Below are 27,454 nucleotides of genomic sequence, written 5' to 3'. Positions count from 1 at the left end.
TTCGTAGACGCACAAAAAAGTCTATTATGGCCATGTCCTAAACACAACAGGAAGTCCGCCATTTTGGATTGAAGGTGACATTTTGGCTCTGATTTTACCATTTCCATGCCTTGTACTTTAACGAACTCCTCCTTGGGATTTGGTCCTATAAACTTCAAATTTGGACAGTGCCAACTACACACCTGGGCCATGTTAAATTGCGGAGCTTTTGAGTTTTCACAATACCGTGAGGCCGTGGCGCCACGGCGAATTTCGATGACTCGCCATGAAAATCTTATTGCCTCTCATTCTGTCATACATTGTCCGATCTGGACCAAAGAGCACACATATGATAAGGCTCCACCCCTGAACATATTTCAACTGCCATATTTGACATCAGGGACAGCGCCACCTAGTGGGAACAGGAAATGTCATGTTTTACACTTTGGGGTACAGTATTGTGATGGGTGACATCTGCAGCCTCAAATTTCTCCAGGAAAGCCTTAAGGAGTTGGTCTTGGGTTACAGTGAAAACTGTGACTTTTCGCGAAAGGGTGTGACCCCAGCAGCATGGCGAACTTTGATGTCTCGCCATGGAGAAACAAATTAGTATAACTCAATGAAATCCAAGCTGATCAGAACCAGACGTTACAGGCATGATGTCAGACCCGCCCTGAACAGATTGATGTGCCCATTGTCGGGAATACGCAGAGCGCCACCTAGTGGCAACAGGAAATGTCATGGCTTTCACTTTGTTGTACTGATTTTCACAGGTTCATCGTGGCCATCTCAAAAGCGGTGAATATCACCATCAGTGCCTCATGATGCTTCAGTGCGAAAATTGTGACTTTAAACTGAACGGCGCACCCTGGTGGCAGCGCAGTTCACCATGAAAGATGAAGTGGCTTTTGAGGGGCTTGGAAAGTTTATATAGGCTTTAAATTTGGCCCACACCTCCAATGTGATGAAGGCTTTGTTGTTATGTAACCATTTTCCTTGAATAGCGCAAAATGGCTCCACAGCGCCCCCTACAAAATTTCAAAACCACAGCCCCTGCTCTGTGTTTTATCTATGAGTCTGAAACCTGTTAAGCTTATAGGAGATATCAAGATGTACAAAAAAGTCTCTTGGAGTAATATCCCAAATCCAACAGGAAGTCAGCCATTTTAAAATGAATGTGTAATTTTGGCGACATTTTCCCCACTTTTCAGGCACCGTACTTTGACGAACTCCTCCAAGGGATTTCATCAGATTGATGCGATCTCCAGTGCGTGGAATCTAAAGACCTTTGTGATGTTAAATTGCGAAGCTTTTTACATTCAGGGAAACGGGGTGGTCATGGCGGCACGTAGAGTTTCAATCACTCGCCAAAAAGCAGTAATCTGCTGTCACTCAAAAACACAATGTTCAATCTCTCCCAAAGGTCATAGGCGTGATGAGACTCGAGCTCGGAAATGTTTGTTATGCCATTTGTCATTAATGGTTAGAGCGCCACCTAGTGGGACGACTAACTACTCATGATTGAACGAGATGAAATGTTAGCTGGTGGTTAAATGCATGAATTCCATCGATGTGACATCAGATCGGACGTGCTGGTTTCAGGTGTTGGGCGTGGCTCGACGCGCCGGGGTGCGAGGGCCCTCATAACGCTGCTTGCAGCTTTAATTATTATTATTAGGGCCCGAGCACTGACAGTGCGAAGGCCCTATTGTATCTGCTCTGTTTATTAGGGCCCGAGCACTGACAGTGCGAAGGCCCTATTGTATCTGCTCTGTTTATTATTATTAAGTGTGCCTATGCCAAGAGGCACACTTATTACTATTCGTCGGATTTATTATTCTTATTATTATTATTATTATTATTATTATTTTCCTTTTTCCGCCTAAAATTTTGCAGCGAAACTCGCCCCACAGTTTTGAGACAAGGTTCACATATGTTATATCATTTCGTGCGGCTGGATCTGGAATGGTGTGCTATAACTTTTGGTGTTTATGACTTTTATAGTTTTTTAAATATTAATATTTTAGTGAAAATTTTCCCGCGCTTATGTGCCGCACAGTTTTGACACAAGGGTTACATATGTTATATCATTTTGTGCGGCTGGGTCTGGACTAGTATCCTATGACTTTTGGTGTTTATGACTTTTATAGTTTTTTAAATATTTAGATTTTAGTGCAAATTTTGGCCCATTTCTAGGCCCATGAGAAAGATTCCACTTTTGGCCCCCTAGAAACAGATTTCAAACTTCATTTGTGGTGTGTTGGCTCTCTCTAGTGGTATGTCGGGAGTAGTACGGCCTGTCTACCCTTATTTGCATTACCGTAATGACGACAATATCAACGGCGCGCACAGCGTCGCTGCTTTCAGGAACCATTGGAATTTTTAAGGTTGCGCGAACCATTGAATAGTTACGGTAACCGCAAGGGTGTATGCTTGGTGGAACACTCCATATCCCACAATTCATAGCACGCCTCTACCGAGTCAAAGAATGGCGGCTGCCACTTCGTTTAATATATTGCTTGTATTACTGTTTCTAGGTCAAAAAATAAACTTTTAAGATATTTTCAGGCGAGAATGTAGGTGTGTAAACGTCAAATATCTGCTCGTTTTGTCAAAACATCCCATATTAGCAACAGTTTTCTCACGATGTTGCTGCTAGCCGGCTATCTAGCGCGGCTAGCGCTGCTTCGCTCAAAAGCACCCGGGCTTGGCTTAAAGTGAAGCGGCTGACATTCGTTTCACCACCCGATCACTCGCCATGGGACTGTTTCTCAGCTGGACTTATTTTTCGTTTATATGGGCCGATAATTCATTTATTCATTTTAGTAACGGTATAAACAGTGAAAGGTGGTTGTCCAGATGCTGGTCGATGTGGGAAAAATAACTGAGTTGTTTGGTGGTGGCTAACGCGGAGCTCCAACAAAGGGCAGCCAGCCCTGACAGAAAGGACATGCGGGGAAAGAGACATACGAGGCGGTGAGGCGGCCGCCGATCGACCGGTGGTGGCTAACGCGGAGCTCAATCGTGGATAAGGGAAACCGAAGGCAGGAGCGTGAGGTGAACTGAATTTCAGGTAAGAAGTTATGAACTGCACTCTATTTGGGTCAGATATAAACCGAGTTTAGGTGTAGTTTATTTTCGTTGTGCTGACAGTTACAATAACTCGTACTGCGTGCTAGCTAGCGCGACGGAGTTTCTATACAGCTGTGCGCGCTAAGTTACTGATGTTGAACTTTATGACAGCCTCCCCTGTCATTCTCTCGCCTGTTGAAACTTCAATCATGAAACTGATCAATGATCGGCTTTTCTCTCTTGTTTGTTTATAGCACTAAACAACAGCAGCACGTTTAAGCTTGATCAGCTGTTGTTAGAATTCGTTTGATTTTAATTTCTAGTGTCAGCTGATGTTTGCTGGAGCCACAGCTGAAAAAAGGGCTGGTCCTTTTTTGTGTAGCTGACAGCTGGTAACTGTGCAGGGGTGGATCTAGCAAAGCTTTTGCCAGGGGGCCAGGTAGGGCATTAACAGGGAGAGGGGGACACAAAGATATACTTTTCTTTCTTATTCTCATATAAAATATTTAGCTTTTATTAAATAGTTATCTGAATCTTACAACCAAAGTTTGTATAACAATACACAAGATTGGCTGTAGACCATTGTTATTCATTCAGAACACTGTGTAAAAATAACAAAAAACAAAAAGTGAATGCAAAAGTGCATAAATATTTATTTTACGTGTTTGATGTGTGTGGCGGGCGTGGTCTGCAGTGCCGCTGCAGGGGAGGTGGACCCACCTGAGCGGCATCTGCAATCACGCCTCCCGGGCGTAAAGTCTGTGCTCTCTCGGCTGTTTTTTGGGTGTGTGTCGGGCTGTGAGATGAAAAGCTACAGCCGGCTGTGTGGGTACACCAACCATGTGTGAAAAGTGGTCCATAAAGTAATGCTACAAAGCGTGTTCATGCAAACATTGTCGGGTCTGCCGTGGTACAATGGGACTTCTGCTCATGAACCTCTGTGCACAGCGTCTGCAAATCGGGGCTGTACGAAGTCACCTCATCTTTACACAAAACTGTAAGCTGTCATCTGTGAGGCGCGAGCGGTCTTTGTTTTTGCCATAGTTCATGGTGGAGAATGGCTGCTCTGCTGAGTTTTGCTCCCTGTAGCCGTATGAATGGCAAACTACACTGATTAGCGGCGGTATAGGCACACTTAAAATTTCTTATGAAATTTTCGCTTTCTAGTTATTATTATTATTATTATTTCGGCAAATGAATCGGCCTTTTGAGGGCCTAAACATGCTCAAAAACTCATGAAATTTTGAACACGCGTCAGGTCTGGTGAAAATTTACGTATTTTCATGTTCTAAGACATGGCCAGGGAAAATTGGCTCAGTAGCGCCACCTAGAAAAATGAAAAACGCGAGCCCACGGTATGAGTATGACCTACATGTTTGAAAGTCGGTACACATATATAACGTTCAGAGTCGAACAAAAAAGTCTATTATGGCCATGTCCTAAACCCAACAGGAAGTCCGCCATTTTGGATTGAAGGTGACATTTTGGCTCTGATTTTACCGTTTCCATGCCTTGTACTTTAACGAACTCCTCCTTGGGATTTGGTCCTATAAACTTCAAATTTGGACAGTGCCAACTACACACCTGGGCCATGTTAAATTGCGGAGCTTTTGAGTTTTCACAATACGGTGACGCCGTGGCGCCGCGGCGAATTTCAATGACTCGCCATGAAAATCGTATTGCCTCTCATTCTGTCATACATTGTCCGAGCTGGACCAAAGAGTACACATATGATAAGGCTCCACCCCTGAACATATTTCAACTGCCATATTTGACATCAGGGACAGCGCCACCTAGTGGGAACAGGAAATGTCATGTTTTACACTTTGGGGTACAGTATTGTGATGGGTGACATCTGCAGCCTCAAATTTCTCCAGGAAAGCCTTAAGGAGTTGGTCTTGGGTTACAGTGAAAACTGTGACTTTTCGCGAAAGGGTATGACCCCAGCAGCATGGCGAACTTTGATGTCTCGCCATGAAGAAACAAATTAGTATAACTCAATGAAATCCAAGCTGATCAGAACCAGACTTTACAGGTATGATGTCAGACCCGCCCTGAACAGATTGATGTGCCCATTGTCGGGAATACGTAGAGCGCCACCTAGTGGCAACAGGAAATGTCATGGCTTTCACTTTGTTGTACTGATTTTCACAGGTTCATCGTGGCCACCTCAAAAGCGGTGAATATCACCATCAGTGCCTCATGATGCTTCAGTGCGAAAATTGTGACGTTAAACTGAACGGCGCACCCTGGTGGGAAGGCGGTTGACCATGAAAAATGAAGTGGCTTTTGAGGGGCTTGGAAAGTGTATATAGGCTTTAAATTTGGTGCACACCTCCAATGTGATGAGGGCTTTTTTGTTATGTGATCATTTTCATTGAATATCCCAAAATGGCTCCACAGCGCCCCCTACAAAATTTCAAAACCACAGCCCCTGCTCTGTGTTTTATCTATGAGTCTGAAACCTGGTAAGCTTATAGGAGATATCAAGATGTACAAAAAAGTCTCTTGGAGCAATATCCCAAATCCAACAGGAAGTCAGCCATTTTAAAATTAATGTGCAATTTTGGCGACATTTTCCCCACTTTTCAGGCACCGTACATTGACTAACTCTTCCAAGGGATTTCATCAGATTGATGTGATCTCCAGTGCGTGGAATCTAAAGACCTTTGTGATGTTAAATTGCGAAGCTTTTTACATTCAGGGAAACGGGGTGGTCATGGCGGCACGTAGAGTTTCAATCACTCGCCAAAAAGCAGTAATCTGCTGTCACTCAAAAACACAATGTTCAATCTCTCCCAAAGGTCATAGGCGTGATGAGACTCGAGCTCGGAAATGTTTGTTATGCCATTTGTCAGTAATGGTTAGAGCGCCACCTAGTGGGGCGACTAACTAATCATGATTGAACGAGATGAAATGTTAGCTGGTGGTTAAATGCATGAATTCCATCGATGTGACATCAGATCGGACGTGCTGGTTTTAGGTGTTGGGCGTGGCTCGACCCGCCGGGGGTGCGAGGGCCCTCATAACGCTGCTTGCAGCTTTAATTAGGGCCCGAGCACTGACAGTGCGAAGGCCCTATTGTATCTGCTCTGTTTATTATTATTATTATTATTATTATTTCGGCAAATGAATCGGCCTTTTGAGGGCCTAAACATGCTCAAAAACTCATGAAATTTTGCACACGCGTCAGGTCTGGTGAAAATTTACGTATTTTAATGTTCTCAGACATGGCCAGGGAAAATTGGCTCAGTAGCGCCACCTAGAGAAATCTAAAACGCGAGCCCCCGGTATGGGTATGACCTACATGTTTGAAAGTCGGTACACATATATAACGTTCAGAGTCGAACAAAAAAGTCTATTATGGCCATGTCCTAAACCCAACAGGAAGTCCGCCATTTTGGATTGAAGGTGACATTTTGGCTCTGATTTTACCGTTTCCATGCCTTGTACTTTAACGAACTCCTCCTTGGGATTTGGTCCTATAAACTTCAAATTTGGACAGTGCCAACTACACACCTGGGCCATGTTAAATTGCGGAGCTTTTGAGTTTTCACAATACGGTGACGCCGTGGCGCCCCGGCGAATTTCAATGACTCGCCATGAAAATCTTATTGCCTCTCATTCTGTCATACATTGTCCGAGCTGGACCAAAGAGTACACATATGATAAGACTCCACCCCTGAACATATTTCAACTGCCATATTTGACATCACGGACAGCGCCACCTAGTGGGAACAGGAAATGTCATGTTTTACACTTTGGGGTACAGTATTGTGATGGGTGACATCTGCAGCCTCAAATTTCTCCAGGAAAGCCTTAAGGAGTTGGTCTTGGGTTACAGTGAAAACTGTGACTTTTCGCGAAAGGGTGTGACCCCAGCAGCATGGCGAACTTTGATGTCTCGCCATGGAGAAACAAATTAGTATAACTCAATGAAATCCAAGCTGATCAGTACCAGACTTTACAGGTATGATGTCAGACCCGCCCTGAACAGATTGATGTGCCCATTGTCGGGAATACGCAGAGCGCCACCTAGTGGCAACAGGAAATGTCATGGCTTTCACTTTGTTGTACTGATTTTCACAGGTTCATCGTGGCCATCTCAAAAGCGGTGAATATCACCATCAGTGCCTCATGATGCTTCAGTGCGAAAATTGTGACTTTAAACTGAACGGCGCACCCTGGTGGCAGCGCAGTTCACCATGAAAGATGAAGTGGCTTTTGAGGGGCTTGGAAAGTTTATATAGGCTTTAAATTTGGCCCACACCTCCAATGTGATGAAGGCTTTGTTGTTATGTAACCATTTTCCTTGAATAGCGCAAAATGGCTCCACAGCGCCCCCTACAAAATTTCAAAACCACAGCCCCTGCTCTGTGTTTTATCTATGAGTCTGAAACCTGTTAAGCTTATAGGAGATATCAAGATGTACAAAAAAGTCTCTTGGAGTAATATCCCAAATCCAACAGGAAGTCAGCCATTTTAAAATGAATGTGTAATTTTGGCGACATTTTCCCCACTTTTCAGGCACCGTACTTTGACGAACTCCTCCAAGGGATTTCATCAGATTGATGCGATCTCCAGTGCGTGGAATCTAAAGACCTTTGTGATGTTAAATTGCGAAGCTTTTTACATTCAGGGAAACGGGGTGGTCATGGCGGCACGTAGAGTTTCAATCACTCGCCAAAAAGCAGTAATCTGCTGTCACTCAAAAACACAATGTTCAATCTCTCCCAAAGGTCATAGGCGTGATGAGACTCGAGCTCGGAAATGTTTGTTATGCCATTTGTCATTAATGGTTAGAGCGCCACCTAGTGGGACGACTAACTACTCATGATTGAACGAGATGAAATGTTAGCTGGTGGTTAAATGCATGAATTCCATCGATGTGACATCAGATCGGACGTGCTGGTTTCAGGTGTTGGGCGTGGCTCGACGCGCCGGGGTGCGAGGGCCCTCATAACGCTGCTTGCAGCTTTAATTATTATTATTAGGGCCCGAGCACTGACAGTGCGAAGGCCCTATTGTATCTGCTCTGTTTATTAGGGCCCGAGCACTGACAGTGCGAAGGCCCTATTGTATCTGCTCTGTTTATTATTATTAAGTGTGCCTATGCCAAGAGGCACACTTATTACTATTCGTCGGATTTATTATTCTTATTATTATTATTATTATTATTATTATTATTTTCCTTTTTCCGCCTAAAATTTTGCAGCGAAACTCGCCCCACAGTTTTGAGACAAGGTTCACATATGTTATATCATTTCGTGCGGCTGGATCTGGAATGGTGTGCTATAACTTTTGGTGTTTATGACTTTTATAGTTTTTTAAATATTAATATTTTAGTGAAAATTTTCCCGCGCTTATGTGCCGCACAGTTTTGACACAAGGGTTACATATGTTATATCATTTTGTGCGGCTGGGTCTGGACTAGTATCCTATGACTTTTGGTGTTTATGACTTTTATAGTTTTTTAAATATTTAGATTTTAGTGCAAATTTTGGCCCATTTCTAGGCCCATGAGAAAGATTCCACTTTTGGCCCCCTAGAAACAGATTTCAAACTTCATTTGTGGTGTGTTGGCTCTCTCTAGTGGTATGTCGGGAGTAGTACGGCCTGTCTACCCTTATTTGCATTACCGTAATGACGACAATATCAACGGCGCGCACAGCGTCGCTGCTTTCAGGAACCATTGGAATTTTTAAGGTTGCGCGAACCATTGAATAGTTACGGTAACCGCAAGGGTGTATGCTTGGTGGAACACTCCATATCCCACAATTCATAGCACGCCTCTACCGAGTCAAAGAATGGCGGCTGCCACTTCGTTTAATATATTGCTTGTATTACTGTTTCTAGGTCAAAAAATAAACTTTTAAGATATTTTCAGGCGAGAATGTAGGTGTGTAAACGTCAAATATCTGCTCGTTTTGTCAAAACATCCCATATTAGCAACAGTTTTCTCACGATGTTGCTGCTAGCCGGCTATCTAGCGCGGCTAGCGCTGCTTCGCTCAAAAGCACCCGGGCTTGGCTTAAAGTGAAGCGGCTGACATTCGTTTCACCACCCGATCACTCGCCATGGGACTGTTTCTCAGCTGGACTTATTTTTCGTTTATATGGGCCGATAATTCATTTATTCATTTTAGTAACGGTATAAACAGTGAAAGGTGGTTGTCCAGATGCTGGTCGATGTGGGAAAAATAACTGAGTTGTTTGGTGGTGGCTAACGCGGAGCTCCAACAAAGGGCAGCCAGCCCTGACAGAAAGGACATGCGGGGAAAGAGACATACGAGGCGGCGAGGCGGCCGCCGATCGACCGGTGGTGGCTAACGCGGAGCTCAATCGTGGATAAGGGAAACCGAAGGCAGGAGCGTGAGGTGAACTGAATTTCAGGTAAGAAGTTATGAACTGCACTCTATTTGGGTCAGATATAAACCGAGTTTAGGTGTAGTTTATTTTCGTTGTGCTGACAGTTACAATAACTCGTACTGCGTGCTAGCTAGCGCGACGGAGTTTCTATACAGCTGTGCGCGCTAAGTTACTGATGTTGAACTTTATGACAGCCTCCCCTGTCATTCTCTCGCCTGTTGAAACTTCAATCATGAAACTGATCAATGATCGGCTTTTCTCTCTTGTTTGTTTATAGCACTAAACAACAGCAGCACGTTTAAGCTTGATCAGCTGTTGTTAGAATTCGTTTGATTTTAATTTCTAGTGTCAGCTGATGTTTGCTGGAGCCACAGCTGAAAAAAGGGCTGGTCCTTTTTTGTGTAGCTGACAGCTGGTAACTGTGCAGGGGTGGATCTAGCAAAGCTTTTGCCAGGGGGCCAGGTAGGGCATTAACAGGGAGAGGGGGACACAAAGATATACTTTTCTTTCTTATTCTCATATAAAATATTTAGCTTTTATTAAATAGTTATCTGAATCTTACAACCAAAGTTTGTATAACAATACACAAGATTGGCTGTAGACCATTGTTATTCATTCAGAACACTGTGTAAAAATAACAAAAAACAAAAAGTGAATGCAAAAGTGCATAAATATTTATTTTACGTGTTTGATGTGTGTGGCGGGCGTGGTCTGCAGTGCCGCTGCAGGGGAGGTGGACCCACCTGAGCGGCATCTGCAATCACGCCTCCCGGGCGTAAAGTCTGTGCTCTCTCGGCTGTTTTTTGGGTGTGTGTCGGGCTGTGAGATGAAAAGCTACAGCCGGCTGTGTGGGTACACCAACCATGTGTGAAAAGTGGTCCATAAAGTAATGCTACAAAGCGTGTTCATGCAAACATTGTCGGGTCTGCCGTGGTACAATGGGACTTCTGCTCATGAACCTCTGTGCACAGCGTCTGCAAATCGGGGCTGTACGAAGTCACCTCATCTTTACACAAAACTGTAAGCTGTCATCTGTGAGGCGCGAGCGGTCTTTGTTTTTGCCATAGTTCATGGTGGAGAATGGCTGCTCTGCTGAGTTTTGCTCCCTGTAGCCGTATGAATGGCAAACTACACTGATTAGCGGCGGTATAGGCACACTTAAAATTTCATATGAAATTTTCGCTTTCTAGTTATTATTATTATTATTATTATTTCGGCAAATGAATCGGCCTTTTGAGGGCCTAAACATGCTCAAAAACTCATGAAATTTTGCACACGCGTCAGGTCTGGTGAAAATTTACGTATTTTAATGTTCTCAGACATGGCCAGGGAAAATTGGCTCAGTAGCGCCACCTAGAGAAATCTAAAACGCGAGCCCCCGGTATGGGTATGACCTACATGTTTGAAAGTCGGTACACATATATAACGTTCAGAGTCGAACAAAAAAGTCTATTATGGCCATGTCCTAAACCCAACAGGAAGTCCGCCATTTTGGATTGAAGGTGACATTTTGGCTCTGATTTTACCGTTTCCATGCCTTGTACTTTAACGAACTCCTCCTTGGGATTTGGTCCTATAAACTTCAAATTTGGACAGTGCCAACTACACACCTGGGCCATGTTAAATTGCGGAGCTTTTGAGTTTTCACAATACGGTGACGCCGTGGCGCCCCGGCGAATTTCAATGACTCGCCATGAAAATCTTATTGCCTCTCATTCTGTCATACATTGTCCGAGCTGGACCAAAGAGTACACATATGATAAGACTCCACCCCTGAACATATTTCAACTGCCATATTTGACATCACGGACAGCGCCACCTAGTGGGAACAGGAAATGTCATGTTTTACACTTTGGGGTACAGTATTGTGATGGGTGACATCTGCAGCCTCAAATTTCTCCAGGAAAGCCTTAAGGAGTTGGTCTTGGGTTACAGTGAAAACTGTGACTTTTCGCGAAAGGGTGTGACCCCAGCAGCATGGCGAACTTTGATGTCTCGCCATGGAGAAACAAATTAGTATAACTCAATGAAATCCAAGCTGATCAGTACCAGACTTTACAGGTATGATGTCAGACCCGCCCTGAACAGATTGATGTGCCCATTGTCGGGAATACGCAGAGCGCCACCTAGTGGCAACAGGAAATGTCATGGCTTTCACTTTGTTGTACTGATTTTCACAGGTTCATCGTGGCCACCTCAAAAGCGGTGAATATCACCATCAGTGCCTCATGATGCTTCAGTGCGAAAATTGTGACTTTAAACTGAACGGCGCACCCTGGTGGGAAGGCGGTTGACCATGAAAGATGAAGTGGCTTTTGAGGAGCTTGGAAAGTTTATATAGGCTTTAAGTTTGGCCCACACCTCCAATGTGATGAACGCTTTGTTGTTATGTAACCATTTTCCTTGAATAGCGCAAAATGGCTCCACAGCGCCCCCTACAAAATTTCAAAACCACAGCCCCTGCTCTGTGTTTTATCTATGAGTCTGAAACCTGGTAAGCTTATAGGAGATATCAAGATGTACAAAAAAGTCTCTTGGAGCAATATCCCAAATCCAACAGGAAGTCAGCCATTTTAAAATGAATGTGTAATTTTGGCGACATTTTCCCCTCTTTTCAGGCACCGTACTTTGACGAACTCCTCCAAGGGATTTCACCAGATTGATGCGATCTCCAGTGTGTGGCATCTAAAGACCTTTGTGATGTTAAATTGCGAAGCTTTTTACATTCAGGGAAACGGGGTGGTCATGGCGGCACGTGGTTTCAGTCACTCGCCAAAAAGCAGTAATCTGCTGTCACTCAAAAACACAATGTTCAATCTCTCCCAAAGGTCATAGGCATGATGAGACTCGAGCTCGGAAATGTTTGTTATGCCATTTGTCATTAATGGTTAGAGCGCCACCTAGTGGGACGACTAACTAATCATGATTGAACGAGATGAAATGTTAGCTGGTGGTTAAATGCATGAATTCCATCAATGTGACATCAGATCGGACGTGCTGGTTTCAGGTGTTGGGCGTGGCTCGACGCGCCGGGGGTGCGAGGGCCCTCATAACGCTGCTTGCAGCTTTAATTATTATTATTATTATTATTCAGGTAAAACAAGGGCCTTTTTGAGGGCCTAAACATGCTCAAAAACTCATGAAATTTTGCACACGCGTCAGGTCTGGTGAAAAATTACGTATTTTAATGTCCTCAGACATGGCCAGGGAAAATTGGCTCAGTAGCGCCACCTAGAAAAATGAAAAACGCGAGCCCCCGGTGTAGGTATGACCTACATGTATGAAAATTGGAACACATATCTATCGTTAGCAGACGCACAAAAAAGTCTATTATGGCCATGTCCTAAACCCAACAGGAAGTCCGCCATTTTGGATTGAAGGTGACATTTTGGCTCTGATTTTACCGTTTCCATGCCTTGTACTTTAACGAACTCCTCCTTGGGATTTGGTCCTATAAACTTCAAATTTGGACAGTGCCAACTACACACCTGGGCCATGTTAAATTGCGGAGCTTTTGAGTTTTCACAATACGGTGACGCCGTGGCACCACGGCGAATTTCAATGACTCGCCATGAAAATCTTATTGCCTCTCATTCTGTCATACATTGTCCGAGCTGGACCAAAGAGTACACATATGATAAGGCTCCACCCCTGAACATATTTCAACTGCCATATTTGACATCAGGGACAGCGCCACCTAGTGGGAACAGGAAATGTCATGTTTTACACTTTGGGGTACAGTATTGTGATGGGTGACATCTGCAGCCTCAAATTTCTCCAGGAAAGCCTTAAGGAGTTGGTCTTGGGTTACAGTGAAAACTGTGACTTTTCGCGAAAGGGTGTGACCCCAGCAGCATGGCGAACTTTCATGTCTCGCCATGAAGAAACAAATTAGTATAACTCAATGAAATCCAAGCTGATCAGAACCAGACTTTACAGGTATGATGTCAGACCCGCCCTGAACAGATTGATGTGCCCATTGTCGGGAATACGCAGAGCGCCACCTAGTGGCAACAGGGAATGTCATGTCTTTCACTTTGTTGTACTGATTTTCACAGGTTCATCGTGGACACCTCAAAAGCGGTGAATATCACCATCAGTGCCTCATGATGCTTCAGTGCGAAAATTGTGACTTTAAACTGAACGGCGCACCCTGGTGGGAAGGCGGTTGACCATGAAAAATGAAGTGGCTTTTGAGGGGCTTGGAAAGTTTATATAGGCTTTAAATTTGGCCCACACCTCCAATGTGATGAACGCTTTGTTGTTATGTAACCATTTTCCTTGAATAGCGCAAAATGGCTCCACAGCGCCCCCTACAAAATTTCAAAACCACAGCCCCTGCTCTGTGTTTTATCTATGAGTCTGAAACCTGGTAAGCTTATAGGAAATACCAAGATCTGCAAAAAAGTCTCTTGGAGCAATATCCCAAATCCAACAGGAAGTCAGCCATTTTAAAATGAATGTGTAATTTTGGCGACATTTTCCCCTCTTTTCAGGCACCGTACTTTGACGAACTCCTCCAAGGGATTTCATCAGATTGATGCGATCTCCTGTATGTGGCATCTAAAGACCTTTGTGATGTTAAATTGCGAAGCTTTTTACGTTCAGGGAAACGGCGTGGTCATGGCGGCACGTGGAGTTTCAATCACTCGCCAAAAAGCAGTAATCTGCTGTCACTCAAAAACACAATGTTCAATCTCTCCCAAAGGTCATAGGCGTGATGAGACTCAAGCTCGGAAATGTTTGTTATGCCATTTGTCATTAATGGTTAGAGCGCCACCTAGTGGGACGACTAACTAATCATGATTGAACGAGATGAAATGTTAGCTGGTGGTTAAATGCATGAATTCCATCAATGTGACATCAGATCAGACGTGCTGGTTTCAGGTGTTGGGCGTGGCTCGACCCGCCGGGGGTGCGAGGGCCCTCATAACGCTGCTTGCAGCTTTAATTATTATTATTATTATTATTTCGGCAAATGAATCGGCCTTTTGAGGGCCTAAACATGCTCAAAAACTCATGAAATTTTGCACACGCGTCAGGTCTGGTGAAAAATTTTGTATTTTAATGGTTTTACATATGAGCACTGGGAAATGGCTCTAGAGCGCCACCTATGCCTTGTTAAATGCAGCCCTACGACCACATCGTTTGAGTTACATGTATGAAATTTGGCACACATCTGTACCATGCCAAGATGAACAAAAAAGTCTGTTGGCCCATTGACGCAAACCCAACAGGAAGTCCGCCATTTGGACGTGAAGGTGACATTTTGGCTCTTTTTTTGCCATTTCCATGCCTCGAACTTTTTCGAACTCCTCCTTGGGATTCGGTCTTATAAGCTTCATCTTTGGTCAGTGTCAACTACACACCTGGGCCATGTTAAATTGCGGAGCTTTTGAGTTTTCACAATACCGTGAGGCCGTGGCGCCACGGCGAATTTCGATGACTCGCCATGAAAATCTTATTGCCTCTCATTCTGTGATACATTGTCTGATCTGGACCAAAGAGCACACATATGATAAGGCTCCACCCCTGAACATATTTCACCTGCCATATTTGACATCAGGGACAGCGCCACCTAGTGGGAACAGGAAATGTCATGTTTTACACTTTGGGGTACAGTATTGTGATGGGTGACATCTGCAGCCTCAAATTTCTCCAGGAAAGCCTTAAGGAGTTGGTCTTGGGTTACAGTGAAAACTGTGAGTTTTCGCGAAAGGGTGTGACCCCAGCAGCATGGCGAACATTGATGTCTCGCCATGAAGAAACAAATTAGTATAACTCCATGAAATCCAGTCTGATTAGTACCAGACTTTACAGGCGTGATGTCAGACCCGCCCTGAACAGATTGATGTGCCCATTGTCAGTAATATGCAGAGCGCCACCTATTGGCAACAGGAAATGTCATGTCTTTCATTTTGTTGTACTGATTTACACAGGTTCATCGTGGCCACCTCAAAAGCGGTGAATATCACCATCAGTGCCTCATGATGCTTCAGTGTGAAAATTGTGACTTTAAACTGAACGGCGCACCCTGGTGGCAGCGCAGTTCACCATGAAAGATGAAGTGGCTTTTGAGGGGCTTGGAAAGTTTATAGAGGCTTTAAATTTGGCCCACACCTCCAATGTGATGAACGCTTTGTTGTTATGTAACCATGTTCCTTGAATAGCGCAAAATGGCTCCACAGCGCCCCCTACAAAATTTCAAAACCACAGCCCCTGCTCTGTGTTTTATGTATGAGTCTGAAACCTGGTAAGCTTATAGGAGATATCAAGATGTACAAAAAAGTCTCTTGGAGCAATATCCCAAATCCAACAGGAAGTCAGCCATTTTAAAATGAATGTGTAATTTTGGCGACATTTTCCCCTCTTTTCAGGCACCGTACTTTGACGAACTCCTCCAAGGGATTTCATCGGATTGACGCGATTTCCTCTGTGTGGAATCTGAAGACCTTTGTGATGTTAAATTGCGAAGCTTTTTACGTTCAGGGCAACGAGGTGGTCATGGCGGCACGTGGTTTCAGTCACTCGCCAAAAAGCAGTAATCTGCTGTCACTCAAAAACACAATGTTCAATCTCTCCCAAAGGTCGCAGGCATGATGAGACTCGAGCTCGGAAATGTTTGTTATGCCATTTGTCATTAATGGTTAGAGCGCCACCTAGTGGGACGACTAACTAATCATGATTGAACGAGATGAAATGTTAGCTGGTGGTTAAATGCATGAATTCCATCAATGTGACATCAGATCAGACGTGCTGGTTTCAGGTGTTGGGCGTGGCTCGACCCGCCGGGGGTGCGAGGGCCCTCATAACGCTGCTTGCAGCTTTAATTATTATTATTATTATTATTCAGGCAAAACAAGGGCCTTTTTGAGGGCCTAAACATGCTCAAAAACTCATGAAATTTTGCACACGCGTCAGGTCTGGTGAAAATTTACGTATTTTAATGTTCTCAGACATGGCCAGGGAAAATTAGCTCAGTAGCGCCACCTAGAATAATGAAAAACGCGAGCCCCCGGTATGGGTATGACCTACATGTTTGAAAGTCGGTACACATATATAACGTTCAGAGTCGAACAAAAAAGTCTATTATGGCCATGTCCTAAACCCAACAGGAAGTCCGCCATTTTGGATTGAAGGTGACATTTTGGCTCTGATTTTACCGTTTCCATGCCTTGTACTTTAACGAACTCCTCCTTGGGATTTGGTCCTATAAACTTCAAATTTGGACAGTGCCAACTACACACCTGGGCCATGTTAAATTGCGGAGCTTTTGAGTTTTCACAATACGGTGACGCCGTGGCGCCGCGGCGACTTTCAATGACTCGCCATGAAAATCGTATTGCCTCTCATGCTGTCATACATTGTCCGAGCTGGACCAAAGAGTACACATATGATAAGGCTCCACCCCTGAACACATTTCACCTGCCATATTTGACATCAGGGACAGCGCCACCTAGTGGGAACAGGAAATGTCATGTTTTACACTTTGGGGTACAGTATTGTGATGGGTGACATCTGCAGCCTCAAATTTCTCCAGGAAAGCCTTAAGGAGTTGGTCTTGGGTTACAGTGAAAACTGTGACTTTTCGCGAAAGGGTGTGACCCCAGCAGCATGGCGAACATTTATGTCTCGCCATGAAGAAACAAATTAGTATAACTCTATGAAATCCAGTCTGTTCAGTACCAGACTTTACAGGCGTGATGTCAGACGTAACCTGAACAGATTGATGTGCCCATTGTCAGGAATACACAGAGTGCCACCTAGTGGGAACAGGAAATGTCATGTCCTACACTTTGTTTTACTGATTTTTCACAGGTTCATCGTGGCCACCTCAAAAGCGGTGAATATTAACATGAGTCCCTCATGATGCTTCAGTGAGAAAATTGTGACTTTAAACTGAACGGCGCACCCTGGTGGGAAGGCGGTTCACCATGAAAAATGAAGTGGCTTTTGAGGGGCTTGGAAAGTTTAAAAAGTCTTGAAATTTGGCCCACACCTCCAATGTGATGAAGGCTTTGTTGTTATGTGATCATTTTCATTGAATAGCGCGAAATGGCGATGGCCCTCATAACGCTGCTTGCAGCTTTAATATATTACAGTTGTTTTTGACTCTACACAGTAGTTTATACAGTAAATAAGTAAGTCAGCATATTTTTACTTTGAGCCTAATTAGCCCTTTAAAGCCTCAACCCTGAACAAAATGCGAGAGCTTTCTTATGAAATAAAAATAAAGAAAAATAAGAGAAAATATTCATATGAACTTTAATTTGCATATATATGAATTTTTGACTTAAGTATACAGTAGGTGCATGCTCAGCCAGTGAATATATTAAATCTTAGAAACCTGAAATGAAGACAAAGAAGAAATTTCTGGTCTGATGTGATGGACCAAGTTGACAAACAGGAGGAGTCCCAGGAATTATTAGAAAAATATGGTTTTCATTTATTTAACCCCCAAAAATCATATGTACAAAAGTAATAAATGTTCAGCTCATAAAAGAGGTCAAATAAACAAAACTCAACTCAGGCAAAAACTGCAAACTTAACAAACCAAATGACTGCGCAAACAAACATAACTGACCTCAACATGAAATGACACACATATAATGGCTGATCAGACCACTATGACACACGAGGGGTAACTAAATAAAACACAATTGTAAACAACAAAGGGATGATGGCAGGTAAGAAGCAAATAAAGAAACAAACTTTCCTACTCATCGAAAAAAGTACCATGTCGACCAATCAAAAAATGAATGATATGGCAACATGGCATTTAGTTGTTTAGGGAGGGGGAAGTTTTAGGAGTGACGGCGGTGTTTTGAGATGTGAGAGATTTGCGACATTTAGCGCAAATCTTGTGTAGTTAGTGTATAGTGTAGTCAATAGTTTTGTTGTGTGTGTCAGAACAATGAGGCGACTGCTAAATGTTACAGGTGTTACAGGAGTGATACATCTCCTGTTGTCAGGCCTACAGGTATCAGGCTGTTGTTCTCCTTTATCTCATAGTGGACAGAAATTATTATTATTTGATGCAGAACAGCTGATTGTTCTGTAAATAGTTTGAAATGCTTATTTAAAAAAACGCCTTGGCAAATAGCTGCAAAAAACTTTGTTTGCATAACTCAGTAACTTTTTTGAAGAAGTAACTATATAATTAATTGCCCAACATTGGTCATTATATACTGTATTTTGCAGACAGAGACTTACAGGACTCTCTCCCAGACCACAGACTCATACTCATAATACAAGTCAGAGCTTTATTTAAAAAAGAAAAAAGAAAGGCAGTTGTTTCCAAAATTGGAGTTCAAGTTATTTTTACTTCCAATAGTGTTAACATACTAAACAGGTCATGAACAAGATTGTTTTTTAATTTTCATTTTAAGTGGGCTAAATCAGTTAATTAAAAGTAGTCTAACATAAATGTAAATGCTGTAATTTGATTATTTTAATAAACCATGTAACTTGGATGGATTCGATGCTGGCGTGACCACAGTGCACACGTCTGCTGTTGCTCACAGTGGTCCAAGGGATTGCTCAGGGAGTTTGTGTGTTCGCTCAGACACATGAAAAATTAGAGGGAACATTGCTTAGGGTAATCTTTGTCTCTTTTTTGTCTTTCAGAGAAGAAAGACACAGTGCTCCGACAGGTGCGTCTGGACCCATGTGACCTGCAGCCCATCTTTGACGACATGCTGCACATCCTGAACCCAGAGGAGTTGCATATCATCGAACAGATCCCAGCCGCTGAGGACAAACTGGACAGGCTCTTTGAGATTGCAGGAGTGAAGAGTCAGGAGGCCAGCCAGAAGCTGCTGGACTCTGTGTACAGCCATCTCCCTGACCTCTTGTAGCAGAGGAAAGATCAGGAAACAGCACAGACTGGAGTTGGCACAAGAATAAAAAGAAGTACGAGGGATGAATACAATGTTGTGTTCCAGTTAAGTCTTGGGTGACATTTCATCTAAAAAGCTGTCATCATGCCACTTCATTTGAACATGGTCTGTGTCTGCTACCTCCAGTGACTCTTTAAAATCTTTACTTTATTCCTTTTCTTGTTCTTCTAATACACACAAGTACTCCTTTAAAACAACCCAGCCTATACCACGATGAACTCAATGTAACAGAGAGAATGGCTCAACAGCCTCCTAATTTAGAGGAATACTGGGTTGAAAAGTAGCGTAGACGTAAATGGACTCCATAGAACATCACACGTAGCACTTTCTTTATCTGAAATGGTCTTCATGCCTTCATGTCTAAAGAATAAAACTGCCCCCCCAGTTTTGGGGGGTTTGTAGTTTGTGCCTGTTGTTCAGGCTTCTCATGCCTTTAACATGGATCAAGTGTTACACGCTACATTTAACAATGAACATGGTAAAGGTAAATAAGCTATAACTTCAAATGATGCTGGTATTATTCTTTAATTTTAGGGTTCTTGTAAAGAATATTTTTGCCCAGGTGTAGGTTTAACTGTAAGTCATGTGCCTGAACTTTCCAAAGCTTTGTTCCTCCCTCCCTCTTACTGTAACCACCAGCAGGGAGCAGCATTACTTAGATGGTTGTCCTGTTTTTCTGCAACCAAAACCATAGCTCAAAAAATGACCTTCTAAACTTTGTCTAATGTTCTGATATATGGTTCTGCAAAAACTCTTTTTGAGAAAAAAAAAGCTGAACTAAACGGGAAGCTTAACTGCGTTGACCGGCCGCAGTCTGCTTCTCTGGAACTGAAACCATGTCTGAAAAGGTTCAGCCACCTTTGAATTCATGGGCAGGAGAAATACTTGGGCTAGTACACTCATGCAGACCTCAACTAGCTACCCCTAGTTGCCTCAACAAATGTAGTGTTGATAAAGTGTTCTTGATACATTCTGAAGCTTCATGTCAGTGTGGTTTTCAATCAGATAGAGTTGCCTGAGTGTTTCACTGCTAGAGTAAAAATGATAAAATACAACAGATTTTTTTTCTTTTTCATGCGGTAGTATTTTGCTACCTGTATCATTTAGTTGATGAGAAAATGTCATAATGATGCACTAATCCTATTTTCCATTAAGAGAGAGATGTTGTACTTTATTTGTCTTTAATGTTTTATAACTAACATTTGATTTTATTGGTTATTATATTTGTGTCACAATGTTTCCATTTTTCTTTCACCAGCATTCAGACAGATGTGCTCACCAGGATGTAACGTATACATACTCCATAATCTACTTGAAGTCTGTCTAGTTGGCTCTTTTACATGATGTAACAGAAAAAAAATGCAATTTCTGTTCCCTCAACGTTCCACTCAACAAAACACATCAACATTTGGTGCACGCCTGATCTCTCACTGGCTGGCATTACAAGGGCAGAGATATAAAGGGTAAAGATGAAAAATACTGACTGAATGAAAAAGAGTTAAGGTTGTGTTCCAGGACTCTGTGAGCTTTCTCAACATCTGAACATCCACCAGATCACTGGTGATGCAAGGCTATGGCTTGGTTTTATTTTATTCACATGCTAAATTGACATATTTGCAGAAACTACTGGATTTTATTTTAGAAATTAATTTGAATACATTTTTAAAAGCTTTGCCATACATGTGCTGCAAGTAGGTACTGTAAAACATGGTAAGTGGTGCATGTTAATCAAACCCAAATCCTAGTCGTGCCCATTGCCCATATCCTGGATAACTGTACGATATGAGCTTTTTATTTTCTGATGCACATGCAGATTGAGTGGCTGATCATCAAATTTCACACATGTAACCAGTAAGTTTATTACTACGTAACCGCTTAAAATCCACAAATTAAAGCTAAAAGATTTGTCATAAATTTACGTGTAATTGTGTCCATTTAAATGACTAGGTGTTGTGTAAATTTCAGTGTTTACATTATATTGCAGGACTGCTGCTTAAAGTGGAACATTATCAGTATGAGTAAAGACAACAAGTAAAGACGCTGGACTTAAAGAAGTCCAGCGTCTTTACTTGTTGTGTTTGTCGGGGAGAAAACTTGAGAAACAGTACAGAACTTGAGAGTCACTCCGATGAAAGATTTATATAAATTTATCAAGCTGAGTGCATTTTGTACTGTACAGGAAACACAGCATGACATTGACTGACAATGGCCTACAGCAAACTAGACTGCAGAACATAATGCTCTGTAAGAAAAAAAATAAAAAGAAGGCAAAATTCACCAAAAAAAAGGTCGCGAAACAGCGAGACCACCAAAGGTGAACGGCGTGGCGAGGGACTACTGTAAACCGTTTCTGTACAACTTCATAAAGATAGCTGTAACTATTGAAAGAAAACTCAGAAAATCACATTTATGTCTTAATCTTATAGTATTAAACATCCCCATGTTGTGCAAAAAGGTTTTGCAGCTGTTTGAGCTAAGATTATTGAGATATTCACAAACTGAAAACCTATACTTTGTTCAGAACTCCATTCAAATGAATGCAACTGTCTCGGCGAAATAAAGCGTTTTTGTACAACTTCATGAAGTTAGCTGTAACTTTTGATAGAAGGCTCAGACACACATATTTATAGCGTTATCTTAGAGAATTCAGCACCCCGTGCTGGGCAAACAGGTTTTAAAGCTGTTTGAGCTAAGATTTTCAAGTTATTCACAAAATGAAAAACTATACTTTGTTTCGGACGAGAACTCCATTCAAATGCATGTAATAGTCAGAAACACACTGTCTTGGCGAAAGAAAGCGTTCTTCACCAACTTCATAGAGATAGCTGTAACTTTTGACAGAAGACTCAGAAAACATATTTTTGGGCTTTGCCTTATAGAATTCAGCATCTCCGTGCTGGAGAAATAGGTTTTGCAGCTGTTTGAGCTAAGATTTTCAAGTTATTCACAAAATGAAAACCTATACTTTGTGTCAGGCAAGAACTCCATTCAAATGCATGTAATAGTCAGAAACGCACTGTCTTGGCGAAATAAAGCGTTCTTCACCAACTTCATAGAGATAGCTGTAACTTTTGATAGAAGACTCTGACACACATATTTATGGCTTTGCCTTATAGAATTCAGCATCTCTGTGCTGGTCAAACAGGTTTTGCAGCTGTTTGAGCTAAGTTTTTCAAGTTATTCACATAATGAAAACCTATACTTTGTTTCGGGCGAGTTCCCCATTCAAATGCATGTATTCGTAAGAAACTCACTGTCTTGACGAAAGAAAGCGTTTTTGTACAACCTCATATAAATAGCTGTAACTTTTGATCGAAGACTCAGACACACATACTTATGGCTTTATCTTATACAATTTAATATCCCCGTGCTGGGCAAACACTTTCTGCAGCTGTTTGAACTAAGATTTTCAAGTTATTCACATAATGAAAACCTATACTTTGTTTCGGGCAGTTCCCCATTCAAATGCACGCAAATGTAAGAAACGCCCTGTCTTGACGAAAGAAAGCGTTTTTGTACAACTTCATATAAATAGCTGTAACTTTTGATCAAAGACTCAGACACACATATTTATGGCTTTATCTTATACAATTCAATATCCCGTGCTGGGCAAACAGGTTCAAGTTATTCACATAATGAAAACCTATACTTTGTTTCGGGCAGTTCCCCATTCAAATGCATCTAATCGTAAGAAAGGCACTGTCTTGACGAATAAAAGCGTTTTTGTACTACCTCATATAAATAGCTGTAACTTTTGATCGAAGACTCAGACACACATATTTATGGCTTCATCTTATAAAATTTTATATCCCCGTGCTGGGCAAACACTTTCTGCAGCTGTTTGAGCTAAGTTTTTCAAGTTATTCACATAATGAAAACCTATACTTTGTTTCGGGCGAGTTCCCCATTCAAATGCATGTAAATGGAAGAAACGCACTGTCTTGACGAAAGAAAGCGTTTTTGTACTACCTCATATAAATAGCTGTAACTTTTGATCGAAGACTCAGACACATATATTTATGGCTTTATCTTATACAATTCAATATCCCCGTGCTGGGCAAACAGGTTTTGCAGCTGTTTGAGCTAAGATTTTCAAGTTATTCACATAATGAAAACCTATACTTTGTTTCGGGCGAGTTCCCCATTCAAATGCACGCAAATGTAAGAAACGCCCTGTCTTGACGAAAGAAAGCGTTTTTGTACAACTTCATATAAATAGCTGTAACTTTTGATCAAAGACTCAGACACACATATTTATGGCTTTATCTTATACAATTCAATATCCTGTGCTGGGCAAACCGGTTCAAGTTATTCACATAATGAAAACCTATACTTTGTTTCGGGCAGTTCCCCATTCAAATGCATCTAATCGTAAGAAAGGCACTGTCTTGACGAACAAAAGCGTTTTTGTACTACCTCATATAAATAGCTGTAATTTTTGATAGAAGACTCAGACACACATATTTATGGCTTCATCTTATAAAATTTAATATCCCCGTGCTGGGCAAACACTTTCTGCAGCTGTTTGAGCTAAGTTTTTCAAGTTATTCACATAATGAAAACCTATACTTTGTTTCGGGCGAGTTCCCCATTCAAATGCATGTAAATGGAAGAAACGCACTGTCTTGACGAAAGAAAGCGTTTTTGTACTACCTCATATAAATAGCTGTAACTTTTGATCGAAGACTCAGACACATATATTTATGGCTTTATCTTATACAATTCAATATCCCCGTGCTGGGCAAACAGGTTTTGAAGCTGTTTGAGCTAAGATTTTCAAGTTATTCACATAATGAAAACCTATACTTTGTTTCGGGCGAGTTCCCCATTCAAATGCACGCAAATGTAAGAAACGCCCTGTCTTGACGAAAGAAAGCGTTTTTGTACAACTTCATATAAATAGCTGTAACTTTTGATCAAAGACTCAGACACACATATTTATGGCTTTATCTTATACAATTCAATATCCCGTGCTGGGCAAACAGGTTCAAGTTATTCACATAATGAAAACCTATACTTTTTTTCGGGCGAGTTCCCCATTCAAATGCATGTAATCGTAAGAAACGCACTGTCTTGACGAAAGAAAGCGTTTTTGTACAACTTCATATAAATAGCTGTAACTTTTGATCGACGACTCAGACACACATATTTATGGCTTCAGCTTATAGAATTCAATATCCCCGTGCTGGGCAAACAGGTTTTGCAGCTGTTTGAGCTAAGATTTTAAAGTTATTCACATAATGAAAACCTATACTTTGTTTCGGGCGAGTTCCCCATTCAAATGCATGTATTTGTAAGAAACTCACTGTCTTGACGAAAGAAAGCGTTTTTGTACAACCTCATATAAATAGCTGTAACTTTTGATCGAAGACTCAGACACACATATTCATGGCTTTATCTTATACAATTTAATATCCCCGTGCTGGGCAAACACTTTTTGCAGCTGTTTGAGCTAAGATTTTCAAGTTATTCACATAATGAAAACCTATACTTTGTTTCGGGCGAGTTCCCCATTCAAATGCATGTAATCGTAAGAAACGCCCTGTCTTGACGAAAGAAAGCGTTTTTGTACAACTTCATATAAATAGCTGTAACTTTTGATCAAAGACTCAGACACACATATTTATGGCTTTATCTTATACAATTCAATATCCCGTGCTGGGCAAACAGGTTCAAGTTATTCACATAATGAAAACCTATACTTTGTTTGGGGCGAGTTCCCAATTCAAATGCATGTAATCGTAAGAAACGCACTGTCTTGACGAAAGAAAGCGTTTTTGTACAACTTCATATAAATAGCTGTAACTTTTGATCGAAGACTCAGACACACATATTTATGGCTTTATCTTATACAATTTAATATACCCATGCTGGGCAAACACTTTTTGCAGCTGTTTGAGCTAAGTTTTTCAAGTTATTCACATAATGAAAACCTATACTTTGTTTCGGGCGAGTTCCCCATTCAAATGCACGCAAATGTAAGAAACGCCCTGTCTTGACGAAAGAAAGCGTTTTTGTACAACTTCATATAAATAGCTGTAACTTTTGATCGAAGACTCAGACACATATATTTATGGCTTTATCTTATACAATTCAATATCCCCGTGCTGGGCAAACAGGTTTTGCAGCTGTTTGAGCTAAGATTTTCAAGTTATTCACATAATGAAAACCTATACTTTGTTTCGGGCGAGTTCCCCATTAAAATGCATGTATTCGTAAGAAACTCACTGTCTTGACGAAAGAAAGCGTTTTTGTACAACCTCATATAAATAGCTGTAACTTTTGATCGAAGACTCAGACACACATATTTATGGCTTTATCTTATACAATTTAATATCCCTGTGCTGGGCAAACACTTTTTGCAGCTGTTTGAGCTAAGATTTTAAAGTTATTCACATAATGAAAACCTATACTTTGTTTCGGGCGAGTTCCCCATTCAAATGCATGTAATCGTAAGAAACGCACTGTCTTGAAGTTAGAAAGCGTTTTTGTACAACCTCATATAAATAGCTGTAACTTTTGATCGAAGACTCAGACACATATATTTATGGCTTTATCTTATACAATTTAATATCCCCGTGCTGGGCAAACACTTTTTGCAGCTGTTTGAGCTAAGATTTTAAAGTTATTCACATAATGAAAACCTATACTTTGTTTCGGGCGAGTTCCCCATTCAAATGCATGTAATCGTAAGAAACTCACTGTCTTGAAGAAAGAAAGCGTTTTTGTACAACCTCATATAAATAGCTGTAACTTTTGATCGAAGACTCAGACACATATATTTATGGCTTTATCTTATACAATTTAATATCCCCGTGCTGGGCAAACACTTTTTGCAGCTGTTTGAGCTAAGATTTTCAAGTTATTCACAAAATGAAAAACTATACTTTGTTTCGGACGAGAACTCCATTCAAATGCATGTAATAGTCAGAAACACACTGTCTTGGCGAAAGAAAGCGTTCTTCACCAACTTCATAGAGATAGCTGTAACTTTTGACAGAAGACTCAGAAAACATATTTTTGGGCTTTGCCTTATAGAATTCAGCATCTCTGTGCTGGTCAAACAGGTTTTGCAGCTGTGTGAGCTAAGATTTTCAAGTTATTCACAAAATGAAAACCTATACTTTGTGTCAGGCAAGAACTCCATTCAAATGCATGTAATAGTCAGAAACTCACTGTCTTGGCGAAATAAAGCGTTCTTCACCAACTTCATAGAGATAGCTGTAACTTTTGATAGAAGACTCTGACACACATATTTATGGCTTTATCTTATACAATTTAATATCCCCGTGCTGGGCAAACACTTTCTGCAGCTGTTTGAGCTAAGTTTTTCAAGTTATTCACATAATGAAAACCTATACTTTGTTTCGGGCGAGTTCCTCATTCAAATGCATGTAAATGGAAGAAACGCACTGTCTTGACGAAAGAAAGCGTTTTTGTACTACCTCATATAAATAGCTGTAACTTTTGATCGAAGACTCAGACACATATATTTATGGCTTTATCTTATACAATTCAATATCCCCGTGCTGGGCAAACACTTTTTGCAGCTGTTTGAGCTAAGATTTTCAAGTTATTCACATAATGAAAACCTATACTTTGTTTCGGGCAGTTCCCCATTCAAATGCATCTAATCGTAAGAAAGGCACTGTCTTGACGAATAAACGCGTTTTTGTACAACCTCATATAAATAGCTGTAACTTTTGATCAAAGACTCAGACACACATATTTATGGCTTTATCTTATACAATTCAATATCCTGTGCTGGGCAAACAGGTTCAAGTTATTCACATAATGAAAACCTATACTTTGTTTCGGGCAGTTCCCCATTCAAATGCATCTAATCGTAAGAAAGGCACTGTCTTGACGAATAAAAGCATTTTTGTACAACCTCATATAAATAGCTGTAACTTTTGATAGAAGACTCAGACACACATATTCATGGCTTTATCTTATACAATTTAATATCCCCGTGCTGGGCAAACACTTTCTGCAGCTGTTTGAGCTAAGATTTTCAAGTTATTCACATAATGAAAACCTATACTTTGTTTCGGGCGAGTTCCCCATTCAAATGCATGTAATCGTAATAAACGCACTGTCTTGACGAAAGAAAGCGTTTTTGTACAACTTCATATA

The 27,454-nt window shown here is 41.5% G+C and overlaps 1 protein-coding gene across 2 annotated transcripts in view; it reads left to right on the top strand.

The window, feature by feature from the left end:
* tnfrsf21 (tumor necrosis factor receptor superfamily, member 21) overlaps nucleotides 1-21,232 on the top strand; it is a 134,006-nt gene extending 112,774 nt beyond the window's left edge. Inside the window, exon 6 of one of the 2 annotated variants that reach the window (XM_084952157.1) lies at nucleotides 19,047-21,232. In XM_084952157.1, the coding sequence (XP_084808283.1) occupies nucleotides 19,047-19,276 (230 nt within the window). In that variant the 3' untranslated portion in view covers nucleotides 19,277-21,232. The remainder of the gene's footprint in view (nucleotides 1-19,046) is intronic. The other variant, XM_084952158.1, reaches the window with a different exon arrangement.
* Nucleotides 21,233-27,454: the final 6,222 nt, after the last annotated feature.

The sequence above is a fragment of the Perissodus microlepis genome, chromosome 15, assembly GCF_051167445.1.
Source record: "Perissodus microlepis isolate ML-2025 ecotype Zambia chromosome 15, ASM5116744v1, whole genome shotgun sequence".
NCBI classification, from domain to species: Eukaryota; Metazoa; Chordata; class Actinopteri; order Cichliformes; family Cichlidae; genus Perissodus; species Perissodus microlepis.
Note: the sequence above shows the minus strand (reverse complement) of the source record. Positions and strands in the feature narration are given on the sequence as shown.